This window comes from Sphaeramia orbicularis, chromosome 16, assembly GCF_902148855.1.
Source record: "Sphaeramia orbicularis chromosome 16, fSphaOr1.1, whole genome shotgun sequence".
Taxonomy (NCBI): domain Eukaryota; kingdom Metazoa; phylum Chordata; class Actinopteri; order Kurtiformes; family Apogonidae; genus Sphaeramia; species Sphaeramia orbicularis.
In genome coordinates this window covers 55,285,993-55,302,633 of record NC_043972.1, presented here as the reverse complement: position 1 = coordinate 55,302,633, position 16,641 = coordinate 55,285,993, and the positions used below count along the sequence as shown (strand labels likewise).

At 40.2% G+C, this 16,641-nt stretch overlaps 3 protein-coding genes and 1 pseudogene across 4 annotated transcripts in view; 2 read left to right on the top strand and 2 right to left on the bottom strand.

Annotated features, from left to right (window-relative positions):
• The window catches only part of LOC115436241 (NLR family CARD domain-containing protein 3-like), a 1,147,354-nt gene that overhangs the window by 395,100 nt on the left and 735,613 nt on the right, over positions 1-16,641 (bottom strand). The window lies entirely within an intron of this gene.
• The window catches only part of LOC115436275 (zinc finger protein 664-like), a 1,196,486-nt pseudogene that overhangs the window by 921,020 nt on the left and 258,825 nt on the right, over positions 1-16,641 (top strand).
• Positions 1-16,641, bottom strand: part of LOC115436287 (zinc finger protein 431-like) — a 676,852-nt gene that overhangs the window by 422,128 nt on the left and 238,083 nt on the right. The gene's annotated exons all lie outside the window — the stretch shown is intronic.
• LOC115436308 (uncharacterized) overlaps positions 3,521-16,641 on the top strand; it is a 236,905-nt gene continuing 223,784 nt past the window's right edge. Inside the window, exons 1-6 of one of the 2 annotated variants that reach the window (XM_030159150.1) lie at positions 3,521-3,700; positions 8,530-8,647; positions 10,361-10,513; positions 10,865-10,969; positions 12,467-12,565; positions 14,743-14,907. In XM_030159150.1, coding sequence (XP_030015010.1) covers positions 10,365-10,513; positions 10,865-10,969; positions 12,467-12,565; positions 14,743-14,863 — 474 coding nt within the window. In that variant the 5' untranslated portion in view covers positions 3,521-3,700; positions 8,530-8,647; positions 10,361-10,364 and the 3' untranslated portion in view covers positions 14,864-14,907. Of the gene's footprint in view, positions 3,701-8,529; positions 8,648-10,360; positions 10,514-10,864; positions 10,970-12,466; positions 12,566-14,742; positions 14,908-16,641 lie in introns of those variants that run through there. The other variant, XM_030159151.1, reaches the window with a different exon arrangement.

The window sequence follows — 16,641 nt, the reverse complement described above, 5'->3', positions numbered from 1 at the left end:
GCAGGTTGTGATTCTGAACTGTGTTCACTGGTTCAGTGGAGGTATACATGTGTGGTCAAACATTCTGTTTGTGCCCTAATACCCTATTAGAGCTGATTTTGAGCAAATTTTGTCTAGTTTTTGGTTTTGCAAAATTCCTGTTGATAAAACAGTTCCATCATTATGAAGACGGGAAGTTCTGATCTGAAAGCACATCTGGGAATAACAATTTACTCATTGTTTTGAAATACAGTAAAGATTTGACAAATGTAATATATGAAGTTTTTTTTTCCATATTTTTCTTTTTATTCTGTGTATCTAACATACTGTGGTCAGATTTTTAAACGACCTTTTCCAAAAACTAATTTTTATTGATGTAAAGTTTGGGGCCTGGAGATTTTAGACATTTGATCCATTACCATGATATTAGTGTTTTTATTTTTTTTATGGTTTTAATTGGAACTGAATAATAAAAATTACAGAAAGTAAATATATTTATACCTATTTTAAGGTACCAAATTATAGATAACTATGTGAACTTTGCATGGGTTTTTCTTTGATCCATTACTGACAACTATCGTACTTGTACTGAATATTGGACCAAACCATCCTGAGCACATGGTTCCATAGCATTTTAACTAACCAAGTGTTCACAAATATGAATGAACACTAACTTATGTACTGATGACGAACAGGGTGTGACAGAATTAGTCACATTACTCCCTTTTTAGGATTTCTTACCTATATGTAACAAAAACATTGGGCACATGTCCAACAGAAGTTTTGGTTCAAGTGAATTATCTAGAATTTTATTATCCATTTTTCTTAAAATGTCCTGAAAAAAAAAACTAAACTAGATGCATATTAGCTACTTAAAAAAAAAAAAAAAAAAAAAAAAAAAATATATATATATATATATATATATATATATATATATATATATATATATATATATATATATATATATATATATATATATATATATATATATATATTTATTTATTTATTTTTTATTTTTTTTTTAGTGTCAAATCTAAACTGAAAAGTGCCCTCTGTCATTGATAAGAAATTTTTTAAAAATTGGAAATTAACAAATGAAACTTTCATAAACATAAAATAATTCCTTATCTACTCAAGTGAACTCATTTTGAATATTATAAAATATAAATGTTCTTCAAATGTTTCCAAAGCTTCAACAAGATGATTGACAATAAAACTATTATATGAATGTGTTTATTGTTTTTTATATTTCTGCATTAATTCTATTTATTTATTTATTTTGTATTCAGTATATGATGACTTATTTAATGGATTTTTCCTAAAATATTTCCAGTACCCCCTGGGCTTCTTCCAAGTACCCCTGGGGGTACGGGTACCCCACTGTGAGAACCCCTGGATTAGAGGAAGTTTATGAATATGGAAAGTCCAAGTGCAATGAAACTCAAAGTCCTGGTAGAAAACCTCCTTTGGGTTCCCTCCTGAGGATCTGATCAGTGAGGTTTCAGTTCCAGCAGAATGCACAAACTGTCATCTTTAGTTAACAATGTCTGATAAAAGAAGAACATCCAGGTACTCCATTTAATAATGGACAAGTACTTGTTCCTTATATTCCATATGTTGTATATAATACAGCTGTAGTTGGAAACTTATGTGTTCGTTTTCATCAAACTAAATAGTCGGTGCTTTTGAGACTACAGTCTGGTTGGATCCGTTACTTTCTTTTTCCCCTAATGAAATTTGAATTATGGGTCATTTTGCTCCAACACTAGCTGGTGTCATAGAAACACATATTAGTTCACATATTTAATTGTGTTTAATGTGAAGTTTTGTCTGAAACAGGACATTTTAACCATTTGTGTAAGTACAAAAACACTGATGTTCTTATTTGGATCTGTGACCGGGCTTATTTTGGCACATTTTAACCACAAATATATCATTTAAATAAATCATCGAAGTCCGAATAAATACCTACCAAATTCGTTTTATAAGTTACTTAAGGTTATGTAGCTGGAACAGTATGCCCATTTGAACAGCTAATGTTTGGATGGGTTAGCACATGCCCAGACCACTGGAAACCTGCCTCGAACCTTTAATGACACTAATGTTCTGTAGGTTTAAGTGTCTGCACTCAAACATGAACATGTGGTTTATTTGGACTCAACAGCTGATTGGTTTAGATTTGACGCCTGAGGGTGACATCAGAGGGCAAAGGTCAGTGGGTTGGATCCTCCAATAGGAGCCCTCATATCTGTGAAATAACTCAGCTGTTCAGAGGAACACAAAACCAGGACAGTGTGTCTGTCAAACACCACAGTTTGGGGTGTTTTGGTCACATGATGCTCAAACTGTTGAGTCTGTGCTGTTCATTCAAAGCACATCTGGATCTGTCTATTACATGTTCCACTGAAATGGACTCAGTCCATATTTTAATTTAGTGTCGTATTCCTTTCATTTCCAGCTGTTTACAGACCTACTGTAGTCCAGCTCTGATCCACACTGATCTCATGAAATTGCCTTGTATGTCACACCAGTTCTAATGGCATCTGGCTGCTGTACGTATGCATTTTTGTCCTTTTGCGTGTTATTCAAGGCCATTTGATGGTGTGTCAATTTACGCCAAGATCTGTGGTTCACACAACCCTAACCCTCAGTGCGTGGTGTTTGACGCACCGTGAACATACATGTGGAAAGCTTAGAATGGAACAGATAACACACCAATTAATGCCAATTAAAAGTGGTGTGTATATTTTGGCAGGTCCTGTTGCTTTGATGTTCAGCTCTGGTTTGAGGATTTGAACTGATTTGTGTTGTAGAAACACATGCCCCACCCCCTGCCCCCACTCCCACTGTCAGCTAAGTCTGCAGTCATGTTGGGTTGACATGTCCCAGTTGGTCAGATTGTAGAACGCTTCACATGCTCTTAGATCATGGCGTCAGTACAAGCTGGTCATCCCCACACCCACCTCAACACTAGAGGGGGCGGAGCCTGTAAGCAGTGCCCCAGACTATGGATGACATTTCCAATCACTTCTCCCTTTAAATTCTGTTCAGTCTTTTCCAGCTGCAGCTGCACACCTTATTGCTTCCACAGGCTTTGAATGAGCTGTGGGTTTTCAGACCATGTTCTTTAGTTTTTATGTCTGTGGACACAGCTGTGTGTCTGTGTTTGTCTGTGGATCCTACTTCTGATTTGACTCAAAAGCACTTTGTGAATTCTTTCTGTGAAAAGTTCCATATAAATAAACTTTACTTACTTACTTCTGATGGATGTGGGACAGCGAGTCCAATCCCCCCCTTACAGTGGTTCAGCTGGTCCACAACCACCTGAGGCTCAGAAGTGGGTCATGTGCAGAAATGTCAACACTTCCTCTTTTTAAACATCCGTTTCTGTGTCTTAACATTAAATCAAGGCATTGTCACCAAGCAGCTGAGATTCACTTCCCCCTTTTGAATCTAAAGACTTGATTTTCTCTGTACTTTTACTGATGGTGAAGTTACCAGTTCAACACACGGTCCATTCAACCTGACGAGGACAGAGAGAGTGTGAGTGTGTGTGTGTGTGAGTGTGAGTGTGAGTGTGAGTGTGAGTGTGAGTGTGTGTGTGTGTGTGTGTGTGTGTGTGTGTGTGCAGGAATATACAGAGCTATGGGTCATTTCTGCCAGAAGACTACAGGAGGGTTAAGGGACTCTGTGCACAGCCCCATTATTTCCTGGACTTCAGGTGGGTCCTTTATTTCCTGTCTTTCATCATTGGACACACTGATTAATCGAGGTGTGTCTGCTACTTCTTGTTGTGACCGCTGATTAGACACACCTGTTCTTACCTGTATACATCCTATATTTACCTGTACATATCCTATATTTGTAACAAGTACAACAGAGGACCCAAGTGCAGTTTCAGGTGCTCAAGGTGAACAGTCTTAATTCTCTGGCAGACAAGCAACAGACAAGGGACAGACAGCAGGTGAATCAGGTACAGGTGGGGGGGGTCGAGAACCAGGATATCCAAACGGGACCAGAGGGAGGAAGGCAGGAGATGTGGTCAGGACAGAAGGCAGGTCAGTCATCTGGGGTTCAGGCAGAGACGTGGTCAGACGAAGGTAAGTGAATCACCAGGGAAGCAGACAGGCAGACGTAGTCGGACAAGCAGGCAGGTAGGGATCCAGGCAGCAGGTGGGGCAGGTCAGGAACAAACAGGATCAGAGGAACATGCAGAAGAAAATGCTGGAGAGTAACACATGAGGTAGATGCAATCTGGCAAAGACCAGAGGACAGAGAGGTGAAAATATACACCCTGCCTAATGAGACCCGCTGTGCTCACAGGTGAGGGTGATTTACTGATGAGGAGGTGTGGCTGAGAGAGTGAAAGAAAGAAAGAGAGAGATGAGAAAAACGAGAGCAGAACAAACAGGGATGTGACAATATTACCTGTGTATATCCTATATCCCGTATATATCCTACCTTACCTATAAATATCCAATACTGCCTGTATATATCCTATATTACCTGTATATATCCCAAATAACCTGTACATATCCTTATTTATTGTATATATTTCTCATCTGTAGTACAGAGTTAGCTTTTTGTATATCTCAGTAGTTTTTGCCGTACTTTAGTAGTATATGTATATTTAATAGATGTGTATTTAATATTTTATCCTGTAGCTTTCAGACATTCCTTACATTTTCACTCATTCATGATTGGTCTAAATTCATGTCTGTGTTTCAGGAGGATTTTCAGGAATATTGGAGTTGACTGAATACTAGAATAGGCAGAACTGATGGAAACCCTGATCAAATCCATTACAGACTGAGGTCTTGGTAAAAGCATCTGTGGTGGATTTATCACTAAAGATTCAGTGTTTGTATGAGCTCATAATTCAGATCCAAAGTAGATATAGATCTGGATAGTTTGAGCACAAGTCAAAGACATGTTTGGATGTTTCTATTGGGGGTAAATGCAAATATAGACAATCCTGTGTCTCTACTCCCAAATCTATACCATGAATGCATTTATAAAGCTACACCTCCACGTTCACAGTATTGAAAGGATATTTTCATTAAATGGCATATTGTCATTCTTGGAAATTATTAGTAAGACAACATACAAGAGGATGTACCGTAAGAAGTAAGGAGGTCACTTTTAGAATTCAATATTCCAGTGACGTTTTATCCTGTCAAATGCAAAGTCCAGTAAATGGTCTAAACTCACCACAGAGCTGACAGTATTTATTAGTGCAGTATTCTCAGTGGTCTAAAAGCCCCAGAAAAGGGAAGTCCTCATGTCCACTGATGTAATAAGGTTTTTATCAGTTCTCAGGGGATAAAAAAAAAAAAAAATACTGTAAAAAGTCAGCTATAAAGCTGTGTTTAACTACTTTTCCAGGTTTGGTATTTTACAAGTCTGTTCTTTAGCAGGATGGAATCAAGTCTTATTAATCATGTTTCACTTCCCAAAAATGTTACACAATCCTGTCACTGTTTTTCTCCCACTTACAGTAAAAACACACTCACATCTATGTGACACTTAATCTGACCCTCAGTGACTTACTGTTATGACGAGGAAACAGGGAGTGTCCCACATTACAAAGTGTCCAGTTACACTAAGTACAGTGAAGGCTGTGTCCAGTCATTTATAATTCAACATGATATGACACATACTTTACTGTAGTCCAAGTTCACACAGCTGTAAAACTGGAAAACCACATATTTATTTCCCAAGTGAATTGAACCTCAGGTTATATTAATATAGTCGACTGTAAAAATGTTTAAACCATCAGAACTTAAGGATTCTTCTAACATTCACGTCAGAATCATGACTGGACTGTACTACTGCTGCGATTGTAAACACACTGACATGGACACTTTAGATCAGAGCTCTCAAACTCATTTTCTTTCAGGGGCCACATTCAGCCTGATTTGATCTCTCGTGGGCCAGACCAGTAAAATAATGACATAATAACGTATAAATAATGACAACTCCAAATTTTTGTCTTTGTTTTAGTGCAAAAAAACCCCACACCATTAAATTATGAAAATACTTTTATAAACTATGTGAATAACCTGAAAAAACTGAGATTTATTAAGAAAAATGAGTGCAATTTTAACAATATTATGCCTCAACTTATCATTTGTCCATGTGCATTATGGATCAGATCTACAAAGACCCTAAACACTAAGTAACAGGCAGAAAGCTGTTAAACTCATGCTTAATTTTCTTTAGATATTTCAGGTTGTTCATATTAGTTCAGGTTATTCACATTTAATTGTTACAGGATAGTTTGTAAATATTTTCATAAGAGTTATTTTTTTCTACTGAAAAAGAAAAAAAAATTGAAGTTGTTAATTCAAGATTTTTTGCTAAATTTGAGAATTTTTTTTTGGTTTAATTCAAGATTTTTTTATTTAATTGAAGTTTTTTTTGGCTTAATTCAAGATTTTTTTCCCTTACATCAAGCTAATTTATTTATTTTTTTGCTTAATTCTATTCAAGACTGTGGAATTTTTGCACTTTGCAAATTCATCCCATGGGCCAGATTGGAACCTTTAGCGTACCGCATTTGGCCCCGGGGCCACATGTTTTAGACCCCTGCTTTAGATCCTCTTATACTTTAATCTTTAAACTATTTATTTATTTATTTATTTATTTATTTATTTATTTATTACCTCTTTTTAAATACCTGACATTAAACAAGGTGAGACAGAAACAGTATCTCTATCCTCTGTTTGTTATGCATCTATGTCTGCTGACGTTCCAGAACGTCTACTGAGACTGAGATTAAAAGGGTTAAATAAGAACAAACCTGACAGACATTCCAACTAAGCTCCTCCCACTGGCGCTGGTGTAACCTGTGGGACCAGGTGAGGTTCTCTTCCATTCCAGGACAGAGTTCACCTGAGACACACCAACATTTAGACTCTTCCATCAGCCTTCCACAGGTCAGTTTTCTATTCTTTCTCTTGTTTCTGTCCCATCTTTGTGGTATTTGATTCGTTCTCCATAAACTTTCACCAGTTTAGTGTCATTTATTACTGGTTACCCCGCCCCCTGAAGGGGATTAATCTGTACAAGTTTGGGTCAAATTCCCCAGATACAGGGGTTGGACAAAATAATGGAAACACCTAATATTGTGGCATCATAGAAGGTGTTTCCATTATTTTGTCCAACCCCTGTATATATTTACTGAAACCACCCCAGTGTTTGATCATTGTGTCACTTGTTCTGCTCAGTTTCCCCAGCATCTTCTGATATGCAACTGTTTCTGTTTCAATTTTTTAAATCTTTTTTCTTCCCATTTACCTATTGTAGCGTAGAAGTCTCAAACATAAACAAAAAATAAAATGTTGGGCGCCAGACAGGAGAAGGGTTAAATTACCTTCCACATGTCAAATTTCTTACATATTTAACTTAAATGTGAAAGAAACCAAAAAAAAAAAAAAAAAACAGCTGCTCACTTCATTGCTACAAAAGACATCAGATAGCAGCATAAAATTAAGGTTTCTTAATTTTCTCAATTTTAAATCGGCAGTTCAAAATCACCTACATCATCATAACATTTCTAATTATTCGTCAACTCAAACAAGTCTTAAATCAGGAAATAAACAGTAAATTAAACAGACATTAAATTAAACTTAGGTAGTCAGTCTCAGAACACAATAGCTTTTTCTTTTTTTTTACTCATGTAGGTAGAGAGGGAGGATGAGTGTGTAGGAGTGTATGTATGCAGAGAGCAGGGGTGTATGTATGTAGATCTTCAGGGTCCTTCAGTTCTTTCCAGGGGATGATGGTGAGTATGGAGATCAGTTCAGTTCAGTTCAGTTCATGGGGGTGTGTGTGTGAGAAGGGGTAAAGATGAATGGGGTCCAGTTCAGGGCAGGTTGGACGTTAGGGGCGTATGTGTGTTGAGTAGGGGGAGAGAGAGAACAGGGGTATCTTCAGGCCAGACGGGAGAAGCCAGGAGAGTTTTGGGAAAAAAGGGGAACTTATCTGTCCATAGGTGTCCTCCGAGAGAGAGTAACCGCTGAGTCCGAGCAGAACAGGTCTGCCTGCTCCAGGGATTCAGATGCTCTTCTAAAGACTCCTGGGTCCACACTGGTCCATTTTTAGATTCTTCAGTCACATTAAAGTTTTCTTTTTTGTTTTGTTTTTTTCCTTCTTTCCTTGTCAATCTCACTTCTCCTTTGTTTGAGTTTCCCTCCACACACAGCTCTCAGGTGTGTCTCATTTATAAGTTTCCCTTCCCCCTCCTTACCAGTGATGTCACTGTTACTTTCTACTTCCTGCTACACTATAATGGGCAACATTTCACATGTCTATAAAAACATCAATTTTGTTTCAATTTACTTCAAACTTGGCACATATTTAGAGGCAGTTGATATACTGACATCAGCACATGCATAGACATGATGACATCAGCTGGATCGATGCCAAAATAAGCTACAACATGTGTGAGAGGCGGGGTTTGTTGTGCCTGGAGCCACTGGTTCAAACTGGTTTTGGTTGGAGTTCAACCACTCAACCATGTTCCATCGGCTCCATTTGTCTTTGCAGATTCAGGAAATCCCCTCTGATGTCTGACTGGGACAATCATGTGAGCTGAAGTCGTCCAGAACAGGAGTGAGTTTCACTGGACCACTGGGGACATTTCCATTACAGCGTCATTAACACAGTGAGTCTGTCACAAACTCAAATGTTTGTTGTTGAAATGACACTGACAGAGCAGAACCTTGTGCAGTAGAACCTGAACAGAACACATCAAACACATGTTCAACACACAGCATGGATTTTCTACCACATGTTGCTGAAGTGGACTCTCAAAGCACAGTCGACTGATACCAAACAACACACTGTTGGTGGACTGACTCGGGGTCAAAGGTCATCCTGAACCCAGTCCAACAGTCACAGCCTTCTCAGAGGGTTCAGGTCTGGGATTCAGGTCTTCCTCTCAGACATGTTAAACCCTTTATGGATCCTTTTCACAGGTCCACTCCTCCTGCAGACTGAGGGAACTCTGGTATTTTACAGACTGTGTCCTGGTGCTGGGTTCCTGTTCCTCTAAAGACTAGAGTTATTTCACAAATATGAGAACTCCTATTGGATGATCAGACACACTGACCTTTGACATCACTGTCATCAAATCTAAACCAATCAGCTGTTATGTCCAAATAAACCACATGTTCATGTTTGAGTCCAGACACTTAAACCTACAGAACACTAGTGTCATTAAAGGCTCTGTCCAGGTTTCCACTGGAGAACATGAGCAGTGAACACAGTTCAGAATCACAACCTGCTGTTTCTGATTTATAGGTGATTCAACCGCCTCCTCTGGTCATGTGACCTCTGGTCTGGGCTGGTTTAGTCCTTCAGGTTTTAATGGAAATCTGAGAAACCATCATCACATGGTGTTGGTCAGACTGTAAACCAGTAGACTAAACCAGTTCACCTTCAACATTTCTGATGGATTTTCTTCTGAGACTTTGAGATTCAGCTGTGCTTGTCCTTCCCTTTAGGTCCCATTATCAGCTCCAGGAGGCCATCTAGTGGTCTGACAGTAGAACTACAGCAGAACTAACACACACACACACACACGTATCAGCCATGACACTTCAACTCACACTCACGCCACAAACACCTTCATTGAGTCACATCTACATTAAACACACACCATATGACAGTGGTTCTCAAATCCAGTCCTCGTGGCCCGGTGCATGTTTTAGATATTTCTCTCTTCACACCTGGAAGCCAGTATATCATTATCAGGCTTCTGCAGAGCCTGATGAAGAGCTCATCATTAACTGACCCAGGTGTGATGGAAGAGGGAAATATCTAAAACATGCAGGACACTGGGCCATGAGGACTGGATTTGAGAACCACTGCCATATGAGATGTGGGATGCAGGTCTTGGTCCAAAACCCTGAGTCCGGTTTATCTCAGAACCGCTGGACCACAGGTGAGTTTTATCTGTGACTCTTTGAATCCAATCAGGATGGTTTGATCTGAGTCTGTGACAATAAACTGATCTGGAAACACTTTACACATGTTTGTGATGTTTAAAGTCAGTCTGGGTTCATGATGTTGTTTTTATTGATCTCTGATAACTGTTGACCTTTAACCTTTCACATTCAGTTTTGTCAGTTATTGATGAAATAGAATCTGATCAGGTGATAAAGAGCTGCTGTTTAGGTCAAATAAACCAACTTCAACATGTTCATGACCTTCCTCAGTCGTCATCTGCAGAGAAAAGTCCGACACAACAGGACATTAACACTTCCTGTGAAACCTTTCAGAATAGAAGTAGATTCAGCTGCTGTTTATCATGTAAAGGATGAATCAGCGTGGATTCAGGTCTGGACTGATGGTTTGTGTTCTGATGTGGACTCAGCAGAATGGATCAGAGTGAGGACAGAGAGGAGGGAGCCCCTCCTTGGAGTCCCGGACATGGACCTGGACCTGGACCCAGCTGTATGTCCATGAAGAGTGATGACTACATGGAACGAGGGATATATTTTAAAAGAGGACATGTTTGTGAGCCTCAGTAAGTGAACGTCAGTATCAGAACAGCACTGAGTGACCCTCGGTGGACGAACATACAAGGTGCAGATAAATGACTCATAGAGCTCAGTCTGAGTTTAGGTCTGAGGGTCCACTGATCTGTTTCAGCTTTAACACATTCTTATCTTAGACCTGGACCCTGAGTCCTCACATATGAGCATCAGGTCAGAGGTCAGAGGTCACAGCAGAGTCAGAAAACATTTGACAGAGAACAGCATCTCCTTTAACGTCCACATGAAACTGGATTCTTCTGCAGTAGGATATGAATCACACTAAGACCACAGTTTAATGTCAGAGTTCAGCACTAAAACCACTGTACCATCAATGTTCACAGTCCTGGAGCTGGACCTGGACCTGGACCCAGCTGTGTGTCCATGAAGAGTGATGACTCCATGGAACGAGGGATGTATTTTAAAACAGGATGTGCTCCAAAGACTCAGTAAGTGAACCTCAGATCCAGTGGCAGCTCATCAATAGAGGGCGCTAGGGCGCCGCCCCACCTGTCTCACATGAAGAATTTTACAAAAACATTAATATTCAAATAAATGAGTAATACATGATACAGGCCATGAGTACTGTGTATAATCTGCATTCAAGTGGAGTTTAAACATGTTTTCAGTTGTTTAGAAAACAGTCAACTGATGCATTTCCTGTTTGGGGCTAAAATCTGCCCCCAAGGCTCTGCCTTTGTCATAATAGACTCTCGTTATAAATGGCACTTTTGAAGTAGACCCCCTTCAATACAAGAGATGGAAGAACCTCAGCCCCACCCACAGGAGTAAACGTCACATGCCAAAAAGAATCAAGACCTTCCTCAAAAATGGAATCAGTGAATAGGTCCATAAGTAAAACTACTGAGACATGACTAAGAGGCTGGAGAGATCAGTGGATAAACACTTCACTCCCTCTCTTCAAAACCCATCTGTTTAATATTGCATTGTCCAATTTTTAACCTGCCTTTTGCTTTTTACTAAATTTTATTGCTTGTTTTATTCTTGTTTACTGTACGGTGTCCTTGAGTGCCAAGAAAGGCACCTATAAATAAAAATTATTATTATTATTATAATTATTATTATTATTACAGAACTGGTTTAGATGCAGGAGGCACGAGATTGATTCCCCGCACGAGTGATATCATTTATTTTTATTTTTAATTTTTTTTTTTTAGTCCTAACCTTGATGTTCTGCTTTTTTCATGTCATGTGATCTACCCGTACTACCTTCACCCCTGGTCTAAATGCATTTTCCATATTATCAGTTTAACAGAGACTCTTCAGTAACATGTCTGACTTTAACAATAGAGTCATTGAAAATTGTGCATGTTTGAAGGATAGACGGTGAAATTTACAGATAAAAATACATGATAAACACATACTGTGTATTTTTATTTTGATTGAAATTAATATTCTAAAATAGTGGTGCATGTACATTGGTGTATCCTAGTGGTGATATGTGGTTATAGTGCAGCTGAAAACTGACCTGGATGCTGCACCACCAAAAAGTAATTTCACCAGCTGCCACTGATCAGATCTGGTCCAGATTCACCAACAGGGTTTTCAGCTCAGTCAGTCCTAACATGTCTGACCTAAAGTTAGTCCTGTTGAACCGTTGACATCACATCATCTTTTTCTTGAGTCTAATAGAAGTCAGACATAACAGGACACTAACACTTCCTGTGAACCTTTCAAAATAAAAGCTGACACCGTTTAGATTGTGTATTTAAATATTAACCTCATGTAAAACAGTCCATTAAAACTGTCAGATTAATGTAACATTAAATTTCACAACATAACTTAGTTGCTTATATTAAACTACACTATGTTACAGAAAGTTAGACTTCACTGTGTTATGTTTAATTCTGTAACACAATATCCAACATCAACCAGATCAATGTCAGAGTTCAGCACTAAAACCACTGTACCATCAATGTTCACAGACCTGGACCTGGATCTGGACCCAGCTGTGTGTCCATGAAGAGCGATTACTCCATGGAACCCCCGCTGCTTTTTAAAAGAGGACATGTTTGTGAGCCTCAGTAAGTGAACATCAGTATCAGAACAGCACTGAGTGACCCTCGGTGGACGAACATACAAGGTGCAGATAAATGACTCATAGAGCTCAGTCTGAGTTTAGGTCTGAGGGTCCACTGATCTGTTTCAGCTTTAACACATTCTTATCTTAGACCTGGACCCTGAGTCAATTCAATTCAATTTTATTTGTAGAGCCCAATATCACAGCAAGGTTGTCTCATAGGTTTTGACAGGATTAGTTGAAAATAAACAGTCGAATAAACAGTCAGTGAAGTAAATGGAATAATGTCCTGGGCATCCATCCGTCCTTAGACCCTCCTTCTCGACAAGGAAAAACTCCAAAAACAGAGTGGAAAAAGAGAAACTATGGGGAGAACCACAATGAAGGAGAGATCCACTCCCATTTGCGGATGTAGTTCCAGTCTGTAAAGATGCAGTAGAGTTGGGGCATATGAGGGGGTCCATCCAAGCAGGTGAGGGTGAGGGGGTCCATCCAGATGGGTGAGGGTGAGGGAGGAGGTCTGGGGTCACAGAACAGGACAGGGCACAGATGAGTCACTTCAGATCTCATCGTCATTGGGCCCCAGGCGGCTACATCTGAGCCAGTAGCCCCTCCCCCAGAAGGGAATGGGGAAAAGGAACACCGGGTGAATAGTGATGAACAGACTAAGTAAACTAAATCTTGTAAATTATAAGTACAGACTAAAGTGGTCCGTAGTACTAGAAACAGGTGATAGGACTCAGTGCTCTGTACTTCCCCCAGTATTATTACTCCTAGTGCAGCTTAGACTGAACTGTGGGTTCAGTCTTTTTTAACTAACCTGACCATAAACTTTTTCACAGAGGAATGTTTTCAGTCTGATCTTAAATGTAGAGACTGTGTCTTCTTCTTTAATATTAGGTGGAAGCTGATTCCATAAGAGAGGAGCTTGGTAACTAAAGGCTCCAGCTCCTACTGTACTTTTACGGACCCTGGGAACTACCAGTAGACCTGCATTCTGAGGGCGAAGTGTTCTGTTAGGATGGTACGGTACCAGAGCATCTGTGAAATAAGGAGGGCCCATACCATTAATGGTCTTATATTTAAGAAGGAGGATTTTAAATGTAATTCTAAACTGGACTGGAAGCCAGTGAAGGACTTGTAGCACAGGGTTGATGTGCTCCTGTATGAACCTCACATATGAGTGGTCATTAGGGTGGTCCTTAGTTTTTAAGGTTTCGTTTTTAAGTCTTTGACCCCTTGAAATGAATTTCTATCAGGAAAAAAATTATTTTATAATATTTGGTGGGATTATTAAAAAATTTACAGGTAGCTCAAATGGGTTGAAATTTAAAGTGTTCATCATTTTTTGTGAAAAATCAGTGACAGCTATCATGATAGTTTTTAGGGACTCGATCTCAGAAAAAGTGGAATATTTTAACTGAAAATCAGCGTCAAGTGCATTGGAAACCATAGCAGATATCTGCCATTATCTGGATTTCATACAATATAATGTTTAAATTGTCCAGTGTCTCCAAAGTTGAAGTGCAGTTTATCAAGTACACAACGGCAGCTGAACCACCAACCCTTCAATTACTGGGTGTCCAGCTCTACCTCCTGAACCACGGTGACCCCAGATGTTCCATCTGAGATAAAATCAGAAATTGTTCACTCTATGAAAACTAGCATAGACAACAACAAACCACCTGTGAGGGCTTCAGCTGATCTTAAATCTGTCAAATCATATGTGACCATATTATTTTTAGTGTCACAAGAAGTGAGACAGTTTAAAATTAGCAGTTTGACAAACTTATAAAACTTTATGAGAAAGAACAAAAGCAGCTTGGTTGAAATAACATTTTAATGATTGTGAGGCTAAAATTCAGACTCATTGAGGAACCACTTATCAATATTTAAAATGTATGGAGGTTGTTCTGTCTGCATCTTATGTCAAATGGAACAAATTTTAGGGGTCACAGCCAGAAAACTGTGAACTTTATTTTTTGGCTTTACTGAAGGACCACCCTAATGAGCGTCAGGTCAGAGGTCACAGCAGAGTCAGAAAACATTTGACAGAGAACAGCATCTCCTTTAACGTCCACATGAAACTGGATTCTTCTGCAGTAGGATATGAATCACACTAAGACCACAGTTTAATGTCAGAGTTCAGCACTAAAACCACTGTACCATCAATGTTCACAGACCAGGACCTGGACCCGGACCCGGACCCGGACCTGGACCCAGCTGTGTGTCCATGAAGAGTGATGAATCCATGTTTCTCCCGATATGTTTTAAAACAGGACATGTTTCAGAGACTCAGTAAGTGAGCCTCAGATCTGGTCCAGATCCACCAACAGGGTTTTCAGCTCAGTCCTAACTTGGCGTTCTATGTCCGACCTAAAGTTAGTCCTGTTGAACTGTCGGTGTCACATGGTCTTTTTCTTCAGTCTATGGTTCAGACACTGGCAGGAGAATTACACTAAACCTGATCAATGAAAACCTGTTGTTGTAGTGGGACCTGGTCCTGGATGATACTGGATCAGAGTCCAGGGTTGATTCCTGGTCCATTGAACACCATGGTGAGGAGACACATTGTTAGGACAGAGCTGTTGGTTTCATCCAAATGTGGATGAGATCAACTAAACCCAGTGAGTGTGAAGCTCCAAACAGACTCAGATGTTGATTCTCAGTGGGATCAGCAGGACCAGGACACCTTTCCCACTACAGGGGGTCATGTGACTCATGTTGATGTCCAGGTGTGTCCACCTGTTGGTGTCAGTGTGGACAGACATAATATGAGCTCATTGTTGATGATTGGTCCACAGAGTGGAGCAGCAGAGCTCAGAGGTTCCCCCTGGTCTACAGGATCAGACTCAGCTGGACTCCATATTTAGGGTGAGTACATGTCCAACATCTACTGGTCCATCTGTTGTGTCCAATCATCTCCTGCTGCTGGTTTCAGACCAGTGGACATCACTGTGTCCAACATGGACCTGAGCTTTGGTCCATTGGTGGACTTTGTGTCTTTCATCATGTTTTGTGTTCCAGCTGCTGGAGGAGAACATCTGCACTTTTGTCAAGAATGAACTGAAGAAGTTCCACCAGGTGCTGAGTACAGATTACCCAGAATGCTTAGAGAGTCTGAAGGATGAGGATGAAGAGCAGAGGAGGAGCTCAGAGGCTTTTCTGAAGATCACACTGAACTTCCTGAGGAGGATGAAGCAGGAGGAGCTGGCTGAGCGTCTGCACTGCAGTAAGACCATTCTGTACAGATTGAACAGATGAAAATACTTGGATTTACTGTGAGACTGATGGTTTTATCTGGGTCTGCATTCAGGAAGTCAGTCTGGAGTTCAGCAGAAACTGAAACGTAACCTGCAGCAGAAGTTTGTGCGTGTGTTTGAGGGCATCGCTAAAGCAGGAAACCCCAAAACCCTCCTGAACCAGACCTACACAGAGCTCTACATCACAGAGGGAGGGGCTACAGAGGTCAACCAGGACCATGAGGTCAGACAGATTGAAACAGCATCCAGGAACCCACACAGACCACCAACAACCATCACATGTGAAGACATCTTTAAAACACCACCTGACAGAAATCAGCCAATCAGAACAGTGCTGACAAAGGGCGTGGCCGGCATCGGGAAAACAGTCTTAACACAGAAGTTCAGTCTGGACTGGGCTGAAGACAAAGCCAACCAGGACATCCACTTCATATTTCCATTCACCTTCAGAGAGCTGAATGTGCTGAAACAGAAGAAGTTCAGCTTGGTGGAACTGGTTCATCACTTCTTCAGTGAAGCCAAAGAAGCAGGAATCTGGATCTTTGAAGACCTCCAGGTGGTGTTCATCTTAGACGGTCTGGATGAGTGTCGACCTCCTCTGGACTTCAACAACACTCAGATCCTGACCGATGTTACAGAGTCCACCTCAGTGGATGTGCTGCTGATGAACCTCATCAGGGGGAACCTGCTTCCCTCTGCTCGCCTCTGGATAACCACACGACCTGCAGCAGCCAATCAGATCCCTGCTCAGTGTGTTGACATGGTGACAGAGGTCAGAGGGTTCACTGACCCACAGAAGGAGGAGTACTTCAGGAAG